Source organism: Glandiceps talaboti, chromosome 10 (assembly GCF_964340395.1).
Source record: "Glandiceps talaboti chromosome 10, keGlaTala1.1, whole genome shotgun sequence".
Taxonomy (NCBI): Eukaryota; Metazoa; Hemichordata; class Enteropneusta; family Spengelidae; genus Glandiceps; species Glandiceps talaboti.
In genome coordinates, this window is record NC_135558.1 from 9,149,586 (window position 1) to 9,167,604 (window position 18,019).

At 36.5% G+C, this 18,019-nt stretch overlaps 2 protein-coding genes across 2 annotated transcripts in view; one reads left to right on the forward strand and one right to left on the reverse strand.

The window, feature by feature from the left end:
• The first annotated feature begins 811 nt into the window (after positions 1-811).
• LOC144441365 (anaphase-promoting complex subunit 5-like) overlaps positions 812-18,019 on the forward strand; it is a 37,061-nt gene continuing 19,853 nt past the window's right edge. Inside the window, exons 1-13 of the mRNA XM_078130922.1 lie at positions 812-829; positions 1,689-1,856; positions 3,036-3,115; positions 3,540-3,655; positions 4,856-5,054; positions 6,011-6,077; positions 6,946-7,047; positions 7,429-7,616; positions 8,778-8,859; positions 9,363-9,455; positions 9,686-9,753; positions 10,280-10,393; positions 11,624-11,834. Coding sequence (XP_077987048.1) covers positions 812-829; positions 1,689-1,856; positions 3,036-3,115; positions 3,540-3,655; positions 4,856-5,054; positions 6,011-6,077; positions 6,946-7,047; positions 7,429-7,616; positions 8,778-8,859; positions 9,363-9,455; positions 9,686-9,753; positions 10,280-10,393; positions 11,624-11,834 — 1,506 coding nt within the window. The remainder of the gene's footprint in view (positions 830-1,688; positions 1,857-3,035; positions 3,116-3,539; positions 3,656-4,855; positions 5,055-6,010; positions 6,078-6,945; positions 7,048-7,428; positions 7,617-8,777; positions 8,860-9,362; positions 9,456-9,685; positions 9,754-10,279; positions 10,394-11,623; positions 11,835-18,019) is intronic.
• Positions 12,991-17,801, reverse strand: LOC144440828 (complement C1q-like protein 2). Its single transcript, XM_078130240.1, has 4 exons — positions 17,734-17,801; positions 16,148-16,317; positions 15,630-15,728; positions 12,991-14,633 (listed from the first exon to the last, which is right to left on the reverse strand). The coding sequence occupies exons 2-4, from the start codon at positions 16,314-16,316 to the stop codon at positions 14,098-14,100; spliced, it is 804 nt and encodes a 267-aa protein (XP_077986366.1). The 5' UTR covers position 16,317; positions 17,734-17,801; the 3' UTR covers positions 12,991-14,097.

The following is an 18,019-nucleotide window of genomic DNA, read 5'->3' on the forward strand; positions in this document are numbered from 1 at the left end:
TCTAAAATGGGTTATTGATTTTTTGTCGAAATTGGGCCTGGTTTTACCAGCATTGGCTGCACACCTCTACCAGATCTGGCCACTAGTACTGCCTATGGGAGCAATCATGACATCATCAGAAATATTACCATTATAAACCACACAACATCTATGCCATTGAAAGGACACTGTTTGATTTCCACCTAAGTTTCAGAATTTTCGTAAGAAGTGACAAAATTAATTTTAGTGTCGTTTTCGTGATAAATTTGTCCCACTTTTAATGGATAACGCTGAAAATGTGTGGACAAAGTGAGAGTGTGATAGAGCCTAAACAAAAGATTTTGTATTATATTTGTTGGGGGCGTCCTTTGACTCGTGTCAAGATATTTCTACCTGCTTGAACGATCTGCACGTTGGCTGTCAATATCATACCATGGTGTGAGTAATTGTCTGCAAAAAGGACTAGTATGTTATGTTTTGTAAAATTCTATCAAAGAAGTGACAAGAAGAATAAGACAGGGCAAGGAATACTGCGACTGCATTTCCTCGAGGAATTTTCGTTGTGGTCTCAAATTAATAAGTTCACAAATAGTGACGTACGTGAATATGTTCTAACACTGACAGCTCGTAAACCTGAACTCGCACTAGTTCTAACATGCTATATAGCTTATCGCTGACTTAGAAAAAAAATAGAATGGAAGATGACTGACGAATACTAAAAACATGAACTGGCACGTGACGAAGAAGATCAATGAAATAAAAGAATGTGGCTTGAGTTCCAAAAATTGAAAATTAATAAAGATGACGATACTGCATGTTCGCAAGGCCGTTCATGGCTCCTCCTATTCATGTAGGAAGAAGGCGCCGGGGGGGGGGGGGGGGGGCTACTCCCCTTATTTGAGTATACGTATATGTGCCGCCCTTTGGGGTGCATTTTCTAGCCCTTTTGGTCTAAAATGGGGTGTGTGTTTTCGAGTTGAAGAGTATAAAATGGGGTCTACTACTTTCCATTATTTTTTTTGCTTGGTCTAAAATGTGGTCCACTGTCCTTATCAAATCGTAATTGCCATTAGTTGCCCCAAAATGTTCCCTCCTAAAGAAAATGTAGTTAGGTCTAAACTTTCATATTTTAGAAACCTGTAATGGTCTAAAATGGGGTCTTGATTTTTGGTCAAAGTGGGTCTAAAATGGGGCCTGGGGTTTCCAGCACTGGCCACACACCCCTACTCTAGTACCAGATTTGGCCACTGGTACCGCCCCCAGGGAAGGCGCTCAATCTCAGATCAACAAGAACAACATATTCATTTCATCAGGTTTTAATTCAACAGCGCTCAATTTCAGAACAATAAAATCGAAAACAAACGACAATAAATGAAGGACAGAGAAGAAAATAAAGATATGGAGGCATATTCACTATAGTTTGGCTGCCCGCAGTTTCTTGGGCAAAAGTGCCCACAAAACAAAAGCAACTTATTTACATCTCGTGTGAGGGCGCTAGCAACCCGCGAAGTTGAAACGTGACAGCTGACTTATTTACCGTGCTGGAACGTGGTGCTCTGTACTCTGTGGATTTGTGCATTTACGAGAGAAATAGCCCGTAATATATCAAAATTCAAAGACATTTGTTGTTGTACCATTGGAATTGAAGATCACAGTCCTAAGAATAGAGTGTCAAAGAAGTATCTGCCTTCATCTTATATGTCATCAAGATGGCGGAATCTCTTGCAGGTAACAAATCGAGGGAGTGGGTGACACCACATAAGATTTCAATGCTTGTACTATTGAGAGCGTACATTGAAAACGGACGAGCAGACAATGGACAACAAACTGTCGAAGTACAGCGGAAGTTTGCTCATGCTATGTTGAAATGGATCCAGGTAGGTTAGTGTGTGGGATAGGTTGGATCACAGGCACTTGAATCAACTTTATATGATGTGTATGAGTTTTAAAAATAAATATACATAATATTGCTTGAAGTGCCTGTGGGTTGGGTGGTGTGTGTGGTGGTGGTGGGGGGGGGGGGCACAGACACTTGTTACCTTTGATATGTTTCTGAATAAATATTATTGATAAAATTGATGTATGTGGTCAATAATGTATGAACAAGTTAGAATAGTGCAGGGTTTCAACTTCAAGGACCACTAAATTCCAGTGAAGGCGGGCTCCTGAAACCTAGGTAGTACTAGACACTTCGAAATTTAATAGATAATGAAGAAGATGCATGCACTGAAGATGCATGCACTGCATGTGCTGAACAGACTAAACATTGTATTCATGCTAGGGAGTTAGGGTCAGTGTTGTGCTAGGGATAGGTATAGGAATAGATTCCCTAGCATACCCCTAATTTATATCTTCAATGTCTAGACACTGTTCACTGTTCTACATGTATTCCTGAAGTAGCCTACCTATAGACTTGTAGGACTATCACTACTACACTATTTCCATGATCGTAACTGACATTTTGATATTTTGAATTTTCACTCCTCCTTCCAAGTCAACTCTTACCCCTTATCTCCAGCTGGTCTTGAATGGCATTCCACCATAGACCGTGATTGGTCAAATACTTAATTAGAAATTTAAATTGCACAATCAGTATATGTAAATATGACCAGTCTACCCAAGTACATTAAATTTACGGTAATGTTTTGCACACATTATGTGTATGACATGGTGTGGCTTAACATCAGCTTGAAATAGGAATCAGAGTAGACTTAGAAGAATGCATGAGTTAAAATTTAAAAAATCAAAATGTCAGTTCGGGATATCAAAATAGCATAGTAGTCTATTCCCAAAAGAAACTTGAAATTTAATCTGTGTTCATTTTTTGCATTATAATACTCATTCTGAAACATGATTGGAGGGGGGGGGGGGGGGGGGGGGAGGTGCAAAAAAGGAAAGAAAAATGTATGTTTCATCAGCACTGATTCAGGAGGTTTTCCACTATGCTGATATATATATACAATAGTGTTTCCAAATAAGTTTTAATAATTACCATGGTTTTCTTTTTTTAAAGCTCTTTCCCAGTTGTATTTATTCACATGTGTTGTGTTTTACAGAGTCCAGACATAGAGGTCAAACAGCTGTTATCAGGTGTTCTAGAAATATCGGAAATGATTCATCAAATTGTTGAGCAGAGGTAAGTTGTTTTCTCATTTATTGTACAGATCAACAATTTCTACTTACAAGATGATGTAATGTTACAGGTGCTAGTACCTTTTAATCAAAATATGAATGACCTAAGGGGCCTTGTCACTATGAGTCGCTAAACAGTAGTGACAAAACACTGACATCACAAGTACTTGAAGCCTAAATGTAGAAAGATATTAAGGGTTATATGATTATACTTCCTCAAGCATAATTCATAAAAAATTGGGGAAAAATAATGGAATGTTTTGACTTATACATTGACACTGTGAAACCAGTGACATAGACATTGGTTGTCATAATATAGAACAACCACGGTTTGTAATCCATATTTTCTGTTCAATGACAATAACTTGGCTTGTGCTTTTGTATCATATAAGTTCCATATATGTATTTTTTTTTTTTGCTTTCTGTAGGCTTGAAGAAATGCAAAAGAAAGGATTATCTAGTCTTGTGGAGTTCTTTCAGTCTTTGGATAAACTGTTAGAAAGTATAGACGGTGAACCAGATATTCATAGAAGTAGTTTTATTGGTAAGAATACAATTTTTAACACAGTTGAACTGAGATTCAGTAGAGTGGTGCAGTGTGGTACGGTGGAGTCTAGTCTAATGTAGTGTCATCTAGTCTAATGTAGTGTCGTCTAGTCTAGTCTAGTCTAGTCTAGTCTACTCTAGTCTAGTCTAGTCTAGTCTAGTGTAGTGTAGTGTAGTGTAGTGTAGTGTAGTGTAGTGTAGTGTAGTGTAGTGTAGTGTACATGTAGTATATAATATAGTGGTAATCATTATGTGAATGCCAGATGTGAATACTAAAATGTAAATTATCACAGTAATTTATGAGGTGAAAGTTCACATTATGTAAACATGACACTTTGCCTACATAAACAATTTAGAATGACGACTTCACCAGTCTAAGGGACACAATATACTGTGACTTGTATATAGTCAAAATGTTGCTTTTTTTTTACCCTGGCTAAAAGTGAAATTTGTTCAGAAGGTTTAATGTCTTTAAGACCTACCCTGACAACCAGATCAGCCAATGACTGCCAAACATTCAAGATTTCACCATAGACCCTACACAAAAGGAACCCTTTCATGTACACAGGGTATGGTTTCACAGTTAAGCCTCAACAGAGTGTCCAACTCGACAAAGATCTGGCTACCATTGGTACCTCCATTTTATCATCTTGTTCAATGTTTCTGTTCTAATCTCTCACCATCAACATTTCGATGTTATTCCCCAATATTTGTCTTCGTTCCACCGAGGAAAATACGAGTGACCTAAGGGGCTTTGTCACTATGAGTCGATAGATGAGAAGGGACAACCGTTAAGTCATGATTATTTTCAGGCTGAATGAAGAAAAATATTGGAAAATAACATAATTATACCAGCGCCAGTAATAGCAAAGAAAAATCAGGGAAAGTAATGATAATTTTGAATGTTTTGACTAATGTTTTGAACACAGCAGAACCAATGACGTAAACACTCGTTGTTGTGGCATAGACGTGTGTTCTTGTGACGTAGAGCGACCAGAGTATACATTCCATATTTTTTATTCATTTTAGCTTGTGCATGGTGTAATAAATGTCATGTTTCACTTTTGTTGTTTGCTTACTAGCTGTTTGCACTTTCTTTTCTCGTGAGAAATAGAGTTCATTTATTCAACATTGAAATCCTCATCGATAGGGGAACGCTGTGTTTGAAAGACACATTTTCTTCTTTCTTGTACACCAGGTTTATTTGTCAGGAGAATGATCTTGGCTTTTGACAAGTTATCCTTCAGTCAAGTCTCCAGTTTGTATAAACTATTGATCAAATATTGCCGACAAAGTGACGACTGTAAAATAATTCAGGACCTGGACGAGGATAGGAAATTAACCAAGGAAGATCTAATTTGTGAAGAAGAAGAAGAAGACCCAGACACAAATGAAGGGTGAGAAAATCAGTTATTTGGCATTAGTATGTATATATGTGGATAAAACAACTTTTTCCAGGGTTTCCTGTATAGAGTTTATCAGCTGTTCTAGGGTTGCATACCTGTATAGAGTTTTATCAGCTGTTCTAGGGTTGCATACCTGTATAGAGTTTTATCAGCTGTTCTAGGGTTGCATACCTGTATAGAGTTTATCAGCTGTTCTAGGGTTGCATACCTATATAGAGTTTTATCAGCTGTTCTAGGGTTGCATACCTGTATAGAGTTTATCAGCTGTTCTAGGGTTGCATACCCGTATAGAGTTTATCAGCTGTTCTAGGGTTGCATACCTATATAGAGTTTTATCAGCTGTTCTAGGGTTACATACCTGTATAGAGTTTTATCAGCTGTTCTAGGGTTGCATACCTATATAGAGTTTATCAGCTGTTCTAGGGTTGCATACCTGTATAGAGTTTATCAGCTGTTCTAGGGTTGCATACCTGTATAGAGTTTATCAGCTGTTCTAGGGTTGCATACCTATATAGAGTTTTATCAGCTGTTCTAGGGTTGCATACCTGTATAGAGTTTTATCAGCTGTTCTAGGGTTACATACCTGTATAGAGTTTTATCAGCTGTTCTAGGGTTACATACCTGTATAGAGTTTATCAGCTGTTCTAGGCTTGCATACCTGGATAGAGTTTATCAGCTGTTCTATGCTTGCATACTTGTATAGAGTTTTATCAGCTGTTCTAGGGTTACATACCTGTATAGAGTTTATCAGCTGTTCTAGGGTTGCATACCTGTATAGAGTTTTATCAGCTGTTCTATGCTTGCATACCTGTATAGAGTTTTATCAGCTGTTCTAGGGTTGCATACCTGTATAGTTTCAGAGCAGTGTACATTCTTATGAAATTATTAACACCCAAAAATAACTTTGTATATTCTGTTTCAATTTTTATAATATTATTTCTCTGTAGGAAATCCTGTTTCTTGTCGGGGGGAACGTTTTCGCAGAAGCAGGCTGAATATTTCATTGCTCATCAGGTAAGTAAAACAAAATGAAGATAGACTTCAGAAATGAAGTTAATTGGGTATTCTTCTCCAATATTTTTCTTCAGTCAGTCAATTAGGGAAAATGTGAATGACCTAAGGGGCCTTGTTACTATGAGTCACTAGACAAGTGGGGGTCCAACAATTGTGGGAAAATAAAAGATTGTCTATTTCCTTGACAAAAAAAATGGTAAACTACCCAATTTTCTTTTATTATTTCAAAATTAGTGGTATTTGAATTCTGATATGGTAAAAGTTTGGAGAGATTTTAGGAAAGCTGGCTTTCAGGGATATTTGTGCCTTTGTCTTGTAAGAACTTGATTCCAAGTAATACTATGTTATTACACCTTAAAGATCGAGTACTGGCTTTTGAAAGGTTACCTGCATTATTTAAATATATACTGGCAATGTATCTGCTATGATTTTTATCATAATGATTTTATATGATAAAATATGATTTGGGGTTTTAAATAACAGCTAGGTAACTTTAATATCCAACTTTGAAATCTTGTAAAGAAGTTCTACTGCACTTGACATGTGTTCGGCCATTTTGTTGATTTCTTGCAAGGGTTTATGGGAAAAACTCTGGTGGTGACATCATTCCAGCAAAGGTTTATGGGAAAAACCTCTGGTGATGACATCATTCCTGCAAGGGTTTATGGGAAAACCTCTGGTGATGACATCATTCCTGCAAGGGTTTATGGGAAAACCTCTGGTGATGACATCATTCCTGCAAGGGTTTATGGGGAAACCTTTTGATGATGACATCACATTTACTACACTCTCACACTCTTTGCATATGGAGAATATTGAGATAGTCTGATAGAGCTAATATTGATTTGTCTGTATATATATATATTAGGCTGGACTGTTGCAAAGTCGGGAAAACCAAGCACTACAACCACAAGACATGCAGAAACAGATTAGTGAGCTGCTAAGAGGCAATCCCGGGCTTGCTGAAGCTGTGAGTTTGTTTCTTATACATACAACATATCAACCAAGTGTCTTTACTATTTCACTTTTTTTTCATTTGTATAACGTGAACAAGTGGAGTCGTGATGCTGAAATGGTTAGTGTGGTTGGCTTTGAATCTACGTGCTGTAGATTCAAGCCTCACCTCTGCTGTTTGTTTCCGAATGGTTAAAGTCAGTTAGTAATATTTGAACCACGCTCATGCTTCAATCAACCCAGCTATATAATTGGGGACCTGGTAGGATAGAGGTTACTATGTGAATGATTTAACCTGTTGATCGTTCTTTATATATATATGAAATTAGATTACAGAGGTGAAAATCTTTTTAGTTTGCTAATAAAATTGTTGTTCATTTGTTTGTTTTCCACCCAGCATTACCTAAGCTATTTGAACAACTTAAGAATCAATGAATTCTGTAACACTGTACACGAGTTGTACCGATATTCAGACAAGCATGCCTTCACTGATAGTAGTAACACGTCATACGCAACGGAACAGGGAGACAGTTTTCGATATGCTGCACTGAATTTAGCTGGTTTACATTGTCGGTTTGGACATACGTAAGTTATTTAGTAGTTAAATGGTGTACCTTGGTATTTTACATACTAGTAGTTTTATAGTAGGAGAATATAACAGAACCCCATTGACGCGTGAGTGTAAGTGTGGCGTACTTGGGGTATTTGCACTCATGCTTGCAGTGTTCTCTGCTGCAGTACTGTCAAGAGCGTAGCGAGTTTAAGTGCAGCAGAAAACACTGCAAGCATGAGTGCAAATACTGAGTATCCAGACTGGTTTTTTCACAGGGCATGGGGTTCTGTTATTACATATTATATTATAGCATTACCAATTCCAGTGAATTTTGTGACGTCATCGCTGTACATTATTACTGATAATGTACTCTGTTATTGGACATTGCGGCCCAGGAACGAGCATAACAATACAAGCTTATTTGTTCTGTTTCTTCATACGACTAGGCCCGTATTTTTTCGAAATGTATGTCGTTACTTATGATTGTCATTTCCACTGTTTAAAAATACAACGCATTCATGAAACAAATTTGTGTTCACAGCAGTTCATTGGAGTGTATATGTGTGTGTACGTGTACGTACGTGTGTCGCTGTGATTAGTATTCAGCTTCCGGGCCGAACATGGCAGACGACGTTCAGCGCTGTGTATATTAATACGTTGTTTTGCGTTTCTCGGTCTACAAATTCACTGGAATTGGCAAAACTATAAAATAATAACAATAATGTACGTCCTCCCAGTCCATAATGGACTCAAGCAAACTTTGCACTCCATAATGGGCTCGGCTGTCGCCTCGCCCATTATGTCGTTCAAAGTTTGCTTTTGTCCATTATGGGCTGGGAGGGCGTACATTATTGTTTAAATATGTTTATACAAAACAACACATTTCCATAAAAATGACAATATGCGATTACACGCTTTCATATTTTTTTTGATGTACCTTCGTATTTTGCATACTAGTAGATTAGTAGAACAAAATTTGTCAGTGGTATGGAATGTTTTCAGTATTTCTAATTGCAATGTTTAATAGGAAATTCAAAAAAAAAATTCAACGATGTGATATCTGTTTATCAGTTATTGAGAATCAGACCAATGCTAAAAATTTTGATTAATATTCACTTTTATTTGAAAAAAGTGTATCAAGTAATCTGTAAAATGTACTTCCATCATAACTTTGCTCCTCTGTCTGCCCTCAGTGATGAAGCTATGGCTGCCCTAAAAGAAGCCATTACAATGGCCCAGGCAGCCAATGACAGTGTCTGTCTACAGCATGCATTGGTAAGTACCTGTAAGATGGTTACATATTAAGTGAGACTGCATTTCATATGGTTAGGAAACACAGAAAGTCATTCTACCAACCACGTAACGTGCAACCTCACTAATAGAAAGTTTTAAAAGAGGGAACTGACTTGCAAACCCGCCATGTTGAATGTTGCATTAGGAAATATGATAATAAATACTAATGAATTGGTATTGTAAGCAATACTGTGTGTTACATTGTTTGCAACCACGAATGATCAATTCATAGTTACCCTGACCATTGTGGGAGCGTTTTTTTTACAGGTAGCTCCAGATTAGGTATTACGATAACCACAGATAATCCCTTAGTCCTTTGTGTCTGAGCATGTTCAGTCTGGATTGCAAGTTCCCTATTGAGAAATGTGGAGACTGGCTGACATTGAGGCAAGGCATCATGGGAATACAGATATTATGATATTAAATGGCTGTAAAATACCCCAAAATACAATTTTGTTTTACAATTTCTTGCCTCTCCTATTTAGGGTTGGTTATGTCGTTTACAGCAAGAAAAGGGTGAAGACCTTGGATATCTCCTAGACAGATCAGTCACCAGGGCCAGAGAACTCAATCTACCAGTAAGAAATTATCTCATATGTCATTGTATTGAAACTTTATGTAGCCTGTTTATGGCACTAGTGGTATAATAACTGTTGGCTGGACCATTTCTGTAAGCCATTCAAACACATCAGTCATTGTACAGATAAGCATACCATAAACAGGATTTTGGTTGGAACAATCCAATTTACATTACGTCACAGATTCCTGCCATTCTGTCTAAAAATTATCCTGGTCTTTCTTCCCGCAGTACTTAGCCTCTCTTGGTATCCAAAATTACACAAAACAAAAATGTCTGGCAGGAGCAGATCCAGCAAGGTAAGTCATGCATTTGTGTCTGTATTTCAACCTTGGCCTTGACCTTGACCTCTATCTTCAAGGTCGAATAGCAAATTATTTTATGACTGTGGAATGTACCTTGAGATACCATTCAAATGTATACACCTATGTTTATGTAAGTAAGCTTTAAAGTCAGACACAAGGTTTTGACCTTAACCTTCAAGGTCAAATTACTCTATAATTTTGGAAGTTGTGCACCAAGCTTGCCACACTAATACTTGTGCATCACTGTGTTCTGTTGATAGCAAGATTACAGGTTTGAGTAAGACTTTGTATAACAATAAAACAAATCAGATATGTATTACATACTCCTGAGAGATATGATGGTAGTGGTGGTGGTGGCGGCGGCGGCAGCGGCGACGATGATGATGATGATGATGATGATGACAACGAACACGACAATGATGACATACTTTATAGTCACTTGAAAACAAATGATAGCAGCTAGATCAGAACTAGCAGATTTTCTTACAGTTACTTTAATTCTTGGTTTTTGTCCTTCTAGCATGTTTTCATACTTCCTAGGTAGTGATGCCATGAATTCTCTACACAACATGCCAGATTTAATGTGTACATGCCTAGCTATGCAGTCAGCCATGTGGCAGATGTATGGACAGAGGTAGGACCCAGGTTATCTTGAATTGGCTCATTCACTTATTTTCAGACAATGTTCTCCATTGAAAAAAAAAGCCACTGAATGTTTTCAAGCTTTTCAGTGACAAAAGTCCAGCAAATAAATTTGGATAAAAAAAATTTTTCCTCAGGATGTTATTAAAAAGTGGTATTTTTAGGCGCCAAAATTACTTCTTTTCGTTTTTGTAAAATGTAACTTTTAATTTACAAAAAAAAAGTTCTCAGCCTTTTTCAGTGATAAAGATTGCAGGATAAAAATTCTTTTTTCCTGAGGGGATCAGTTAGGGGTATTTTCATACCTCAATTACGTCTTTTCACTGCTTCTAAATGTCAGCTTCGGAAGTTAAATCTCCTGAATTTTAAAATTTGGAAGGAAAGCGCTCCTAATTTGTAATATTTGGACTTTATTTCCTTTGTAAAGTATAATGCCTGCCCACACTCTTTCCTTTAATGCTGTGTTGTGTCTTACAGTTCAAAGTGTTACCTTAGACAAAACAATAGCAGTAACATAAACAGAAGCAAACTATTGCTTGTAGACGCCATTTGTACAAAACTGCAATTTTGTAAATGATATATAAGGAAGTCTTGCCAGCCATTTAGTGAACAACAGCACTGAACCTAGACTCTCTCACAGTCCTCGGAGCTTCGCATAGCTAAACCTTGGGTTGTTTTGTATGTACCGATATCTACAGTACTCGAATGTCCCTGTACTGTGCGCCCTCATCGATCACATGGGGCTAACCTTTTGTTGACATGTCTGCAGTAGATTTGGTACATACAAAACAACCCAAATTTTAGCCATGCGAAGCTTCGAGGACTGTGAGAGAGTCTACACTGAACCCAGTAATCATAACACAATTTTTGACAGAGGGCGCTGTTCAATCGAAAGGTCTATTTTGTGTATGTGAGATCCCCAACTACTGGTATGCAGCTAAATGCCGCCTCATGTAAACAACAGCAAGCGCTTCATAATTTCATAAGTCAAATTGAGGGCACTGTTCATTGAAAAAAAAGTCTATTTTTTGATGATATGTCAAGAGTATGCAGTCAAATGATAATACAAGTAAACAGTAGTGGATGAAGAGCTAAATAATCATTGGGGTGCTACTTTACTGGAAAGGTCTCTTGCAGTTCGAACATATAAACAACAGTGCAGAGCTTAGCTGTTGATAGAGGGCGCTGTTCATCCAAAACGGTCTATTATCTCTTTCCACAGTGAAATGTCCAGACTATGCAGTCAGATGTTACTACACATGAATAACAGTGCAGAGTTAGCCAAGTCGAGTTTCCCAGTCGATGGTGAAGCTGTATGTATCGTTTTATGTCACCTAGCAACGCTGCATGCCAACCAGGGTTACTACAACACGGCCTTAGACACCATTAATTACATGAAGAAAACATTCCTCAACCATTCTCAACATGCAAAGGTAAAATTATGAAATCACAAGTATAAAATATCATAATTGTAATTGCTGATAGTTAGATATTATTCCCAATAATTTTCTTCATTCAGCCAAGGAAACTATGAGTGACCTAAGGGGCTTTGTCACTACAAATTGCAAGACTTGTATAGTGACAAACCCCAAGGTTAGGAGTACTTTTTGGCTGAATGAAGAAAAATATTCTCAAACATAATTTATGAAATAATTGAGTGTTTTGACATATTACAAACACCACAGAACCAGTGATGTAGACACAAGTTGTCGTAATGTAGAATGACCAGAGTGTATAATTCATATTTTCTGTTCAAAGGAAATATCTTGGTTTGTGCATGGTATAATTTACAATATTCTGGTTATCAGAAACCATAATATTTTTCATGGTTTTGTTCATGAGGAGTGCAGTCTGCAGCCTGCAGCCTGCAGCCAGTTTTGTTACTGGAAGTGATGGTCTATTTGAATATTACGCCATAAAGACTGCAAGCATGAAATTATTGCTCATCTTCCATCGCACTAGCTACCTGGTCAGTCGTCTGCATTACGTTTACGTCTTAAGCCTCCAACAGATAATCTCCTTATAATGGAGACAGGAGACTAAAAACACTAAGACTCTCTGATATCAGTATATAAATGCAAATATTGCAGTCAATGCAAACAGATTCTAATATTATTTATCAAGTCGATATTTTCAATCTTGGCTCCAGAACACGTAGTTTTCTACCCTTTCCATACAAATTGAGGAAGGAGAGAGAGAGAGAGAGAGAGAGAGAGACAGAGAGAGACAGAGAGAGAGACAGACAGAGAGAGAGAGAGACAGACAGAGAGACAGAGACAGAGGGGGAGGGAGGGAGGGAGAGAGAGTGAGAGAGGTGGGGGGGGGGGAGAGCAATTTTCCCAATGCTACCATTTGTAATAGTTGTATTTTGCGTACTCCTACTGTTTACATCTGTAACAAAATAAAGAACCCACACAGTGTCAATTTCTGTTGTCTATCTCAACACGAAACCTTGTGATCAGGCTCACTGATCTTGATAGCTCATTTAATAGCTTTGACTCGCTTCTGGGAAAAGAACTGTAAGATTGTTTACTCGCCTTCATACAATGACTCAAAATAACAACTAATTTTTTAACATTTTATTCACACCAAAAAAAGAAGAAGAAATTTCTATTTTACAAAGATTTTAATTGAAAAGTAAAATTTGCTAAATATTACAAGTACGATAGTTGATTTAATGTGTAATTAGATCGTTAATGGTAACACAAACAGACTACCTTCTGCAAAAATTTGCTCGTCCCCATAACAAGAATTGGAGTCTTATGACATAAAGACTACTAGTATTAATTTCAATCTATGTACAGAGACCACACATGAATACAAAATACCACTCTAGTCACACTCATGGTTATGAATAGACCACTTCATTCAGACTCACAAGATATAGTAGGATAGCGTATTTATGCTAACAATATGGTTACCATGGTTACGAATAGACCACACATGAACTTCAAATAACACTACCTTCACCCTCTTCAAATATATGATAGTGTATTTATGCTAATAATATGGTTACCATGGTTATAAATGGACAACACATGAACTTAATATAACACTACATTCAGACACCTAAGATATAGGATAGTGTAAATGTACTAACAACATGGTTGCTATGGTTACATGGTAGATATACTCAAGTTGTTGAGGAGAAAAAAAAAGGAACACTTGTGCATAATGAGGTGCAGAAGTTTTTAACCCCACAAATCTTTTGCAAACGTACAAAAACTAGTCTGACTTTTCAGTTACCATGGTTATGTAGTAGGTATACACAATATTTGAGACAAAAAGAAACCACCTTGTGTATAAAGAGGTGAAGGAGTTCTCAAACATTCAGAAAATCTGCTAAGGTACAAAAATTAGTCTGACTTTGCAATGACAGTTGCATTCTATCACACGATATATAACAAGAATTTAATTAACATCTACTAAATTTATGCTGTTTACTGTCACAGTGTGTCATTTGGTATCACAGAAATTGACAAAGAATACTAATTTAAGTATCTTTTTGAGAGTAACAGTACATCTCATCTCAGTGTTAAATCAGTTAGAGTTCAATACATTGTGTTCTTTTAAGTTTACACCTATAACAGTTACTACCTTGTCTTTTACTTGGATACAAGAATTTCTCATTTCTAGATTTTGTCAGAATATGTTTTGTAGTGAAATGAAGTCTTAGGTTATTTTGTGTTGATGTATTTAATCAGGATAGACAAGATAACCAGTGAATATGTTGACAGGCCAACTGGTTTGAAAGAATCCCTGATTTGTACCTGAGTGTAATACTAACTTGATTTCATCACCTTGAATTAGATGTAACATACCACTCTGAGATTGCATTCTGTTGCCTGATTGTGATGATTGATAGATTCCAAACTGAACAGACTTGTTTTGTTTTAGCTTCACATACAGATATTTATTATTCTGTGAAAGAAATGAGAATGAAAAGTAATAGATACCAGGTACTTGACAAGTAAACACACCCGTGTTGATATCAATATTAGCATTTTCTTGTAGAATGATATCTGTGTAGGTGATGGTTTGTTCAGAGGAAGTACCAGATAGATAAACATCACGTTCCACAGTAAATGCCACCTTGACTTGTTGAGTAGTTTCACCTTTGTCTCCTTTTTCACCCAGGTTTCCTTTCACACCATTATCACCTACTTCTCCTTTAGGACCTATGGGTCCAGTTTTTCCAGGTCGACCAGTCTGACCTTTGACCCCAGATTGACCTTAGAAAGAAAGAGTGTTTAATAGTGTGTCATAAAGGTAACACTCAACAGTATTCACAATATTTACCATCATTCAGATGAGGAAAATATGAGAGACTTAGGGGGCTTTTTCACTGCAAGCAGTAACAAACCCCTTATGTCATGAGTGTTTTCTGGTTGAATAGAGAAAAGTGTTGGTGAATTATATGACTATATGTACTCCACCCTAATTTAGGAATAAATAAAGAAAGCAAAGACTACTCTTAACATTTTGAACCAAGAACAAGTGAACCAATGATGTACAGGTACATGTACGTCGTCCAAATGCAGAATAACCATAATATAAATCCTGTATTTCCTGATTGAATGCATACATGTTGGCTTGTATCACAATATTAATATTATTTATCAAACCATAGACCCTCCACCAAGTTGGTGAAGGGTCTATGAGCAAACCAACCTTTCACTTCACTTTATGATAAAATAATTTTGATATTTCCATATGTAAATGATACAACATCCACATATTTATATTTTGATCAATCACAAGTCTTTACATTCTGTGTAAAGGTTGTGGTTTACTGCTATAATCTGAATTTATTGATGGCCAGATTTGTCTAAACTACCCACCAGACAGCTTGTTGTGATACTACCTAGCAAACACTGAACTACCATTTTAAAAGCCTTGAATAACAGTGAAGAGTTTGCAGTTTTGTACACACTGTATTAAAAAGATGTGGTTTTTGGAATTTTAAGAGGGTAGAAAATAATTTTTGTCAACTCAAATGAGTGTGATGAATACTGTTTTATCATAGACTATACAGGGTTGATCAGGATGTGAACATCAGTGTTAGGTTACCATGACGACTGTTCGATCACTAGGTCAGCAATTAAACTTAGCAAAGATATAACATATGACAATGTCATTTTGGTTTATACCAGATTCACTTCAAAGAAATCATAAGTTTAGAAGAATTTGTACATGTGTGCTGTTTGACAAGATGTTTTGTATAATACCTGGTTCTCCTTTGGTTCCTAGTTCACCATTTTGTCCCTTGTCACCAGGTTCACCTTTTATACCCTGACTTCCTATAGGACCAATAACACCAGGTTGGCCTGCAAAAGAAATGAAAATCACAATAAATAAATCTTATTATTACATTGCTACATTTCATTGTCTGGTTTAACAAAAATCTTACTAACACTGCTACATTTCATTGTCTGGTTTAACAAAAATATTACTAACATTGCTACATTTCATTTCTCCTACCTAAGAACACTCTATTCAGATTTAGTAGTTTCAATTGTATCAAATTTATGAAATGTATTGTTCAAAACATTCAAACTATTAATACAAGTCATTTTACCATCTGTTTTTACTGGTCAATTAATACCTGGAGCACAAGGTTGACCAGGAGGGCAAGTTGGACCTGGTAGAGGTCAGTTCTTACATTGTCTGTGTACTGGTCCAGGAATACCTAGGGTACCAGGTTGACCAGGAGGGCCAGTAGGACCTGATAGAGAGCAGTTCTTACCTTGTCTACCAACAGGTCCAGCAATACCTGGGGCACCAGGTTGACCAGGAGCACCTCTAGTATCTGGCCATGAATCGGAACAAATACTTAAACACTGGTCATCAGTGGTCTGAGTTGTAGACGTCTGTACTAACACTGCTAATGTTAAGATGACTACCAAAGTGTCCATGCTGAAATATCACACAAGATAAGAAGCAATTTACTTCAATTGGATTTTAACTGATCTTGGTTTTCCGGTCATTTCTTCTTCTTTCTTAAAGCTAACTAGCTTGTATTTATTCCTTTTAAAAAACAACCTTCCATGTAAAAAGATACCTCAAGGCACTGTACAATACAATCATAAAATATAGGTAAAAACCGAAAAATGAGGGGGGGGAGGTTAGGAAATGAATAGTACAATTGTAAAATGCTAAAATCAAATACTAAAAAGGACATGCTAAAATACGAGCTTCAACACATGCTAAAAATGATGGCAGTATTTGGACAAAAAGGATATACTGGTATAGTATTATATATTGGGGGAAAAGTGGAATTGCAGATTTAAAGCTTATAATTGTCCAAATGAACTATAGTAAGTCTTCTTTGACGTATTCAAATATGTTAATTGGGCTTTGTCAATTGACACTGTTTCTGTACATCCATGTTGTGAGTTTACATGTACATTGAAATTGAGCAGGGCACATTTTTCATAAGTGTACAGTTTTCAGGCATGCTTTTCCACAGATATGCAAGTGTCCATGTATATATATGGTCATTGAGCAGTTCATAGGATTTATAATATGTGAATACTTGGAATGAGAATATATGGGCAGTTCAGAGTTGGATAATATTAATAAACTCATGAGGGACAGTGTTTGAGCCGTTTTAGTTCTCATCTGGCAAAAACGATTTTACTGTTTATAGTGGAATCTGTTTTGTAGCCCAAAATACAATTACTTCCAACATGTCATCAAATTGAGAAATGGCAGAACTTTCATTAAAGTAAATACAAGGCCCTAGAATACAAGTTGGGAATGAGGGCTTTGTATTCATACTACTACATACTAATTTGAAACTGATTATGCTTTCTGAAACAATGATCAATTTTAGTCAATTACTTAAAGTTGGGTGGGTGGGTGGGGGCCTAACAAAAGAATTTAGCTTTTTATCCTACATTGAACTATTGATCTCACCCCTCATACTAAAAGATTGATGGCTCTGAAAATTGTCAACTCTTTCCTCTTCCAAATAATATAATGAGCAATATGTACAATGAACAATGTTTCAAAAATGGAGAAATACGTGAAAATGAATGATGTAAATAAATGATGATACTTTTGGTTATTCCTGAATGATACAAGATAACACTTTTCATTCTCTCAAAGTTGTTTTTAAGACAGAAATGAATCAAGTTTGTCCTCATGTCCAGTTGTTTATATCAATGTATACATCTAGATACATTTCTCTGTCATGTTGATATCTTTGCTTTTGTATTAGTCTCTTGGCTCACTCAACGAAATTATTCAGCCTTCTCAGTGTCGATAAGTTTAGTATTAAGAAAAGGAAAACATCAGTGTGGAAGTAAAAATGTTTTACACTAAACTTACCTTTGAGTAGTTCTGTTGCTGTGTTTCACCAAGAGATGAGAACTGTTACTATCAGAGTAGAATGATGTTTTCTAGTTTAGTCTGGCAAAAAGTGGTGTGATATCTACTTCTAAGGATGTACTTTCAGCTCATACCACTTAAGTGAAGGTGATAAACAGAAAAGAAGAACCCTTCCTGATATTTTTATTGTAGCATTGTCTTCATACTTCGATTGCAAAGATTAAGGTTTGTGTGAATTTTATCTTAAATATCAACTTCATGTATGGACATTGACAATGTATACCAT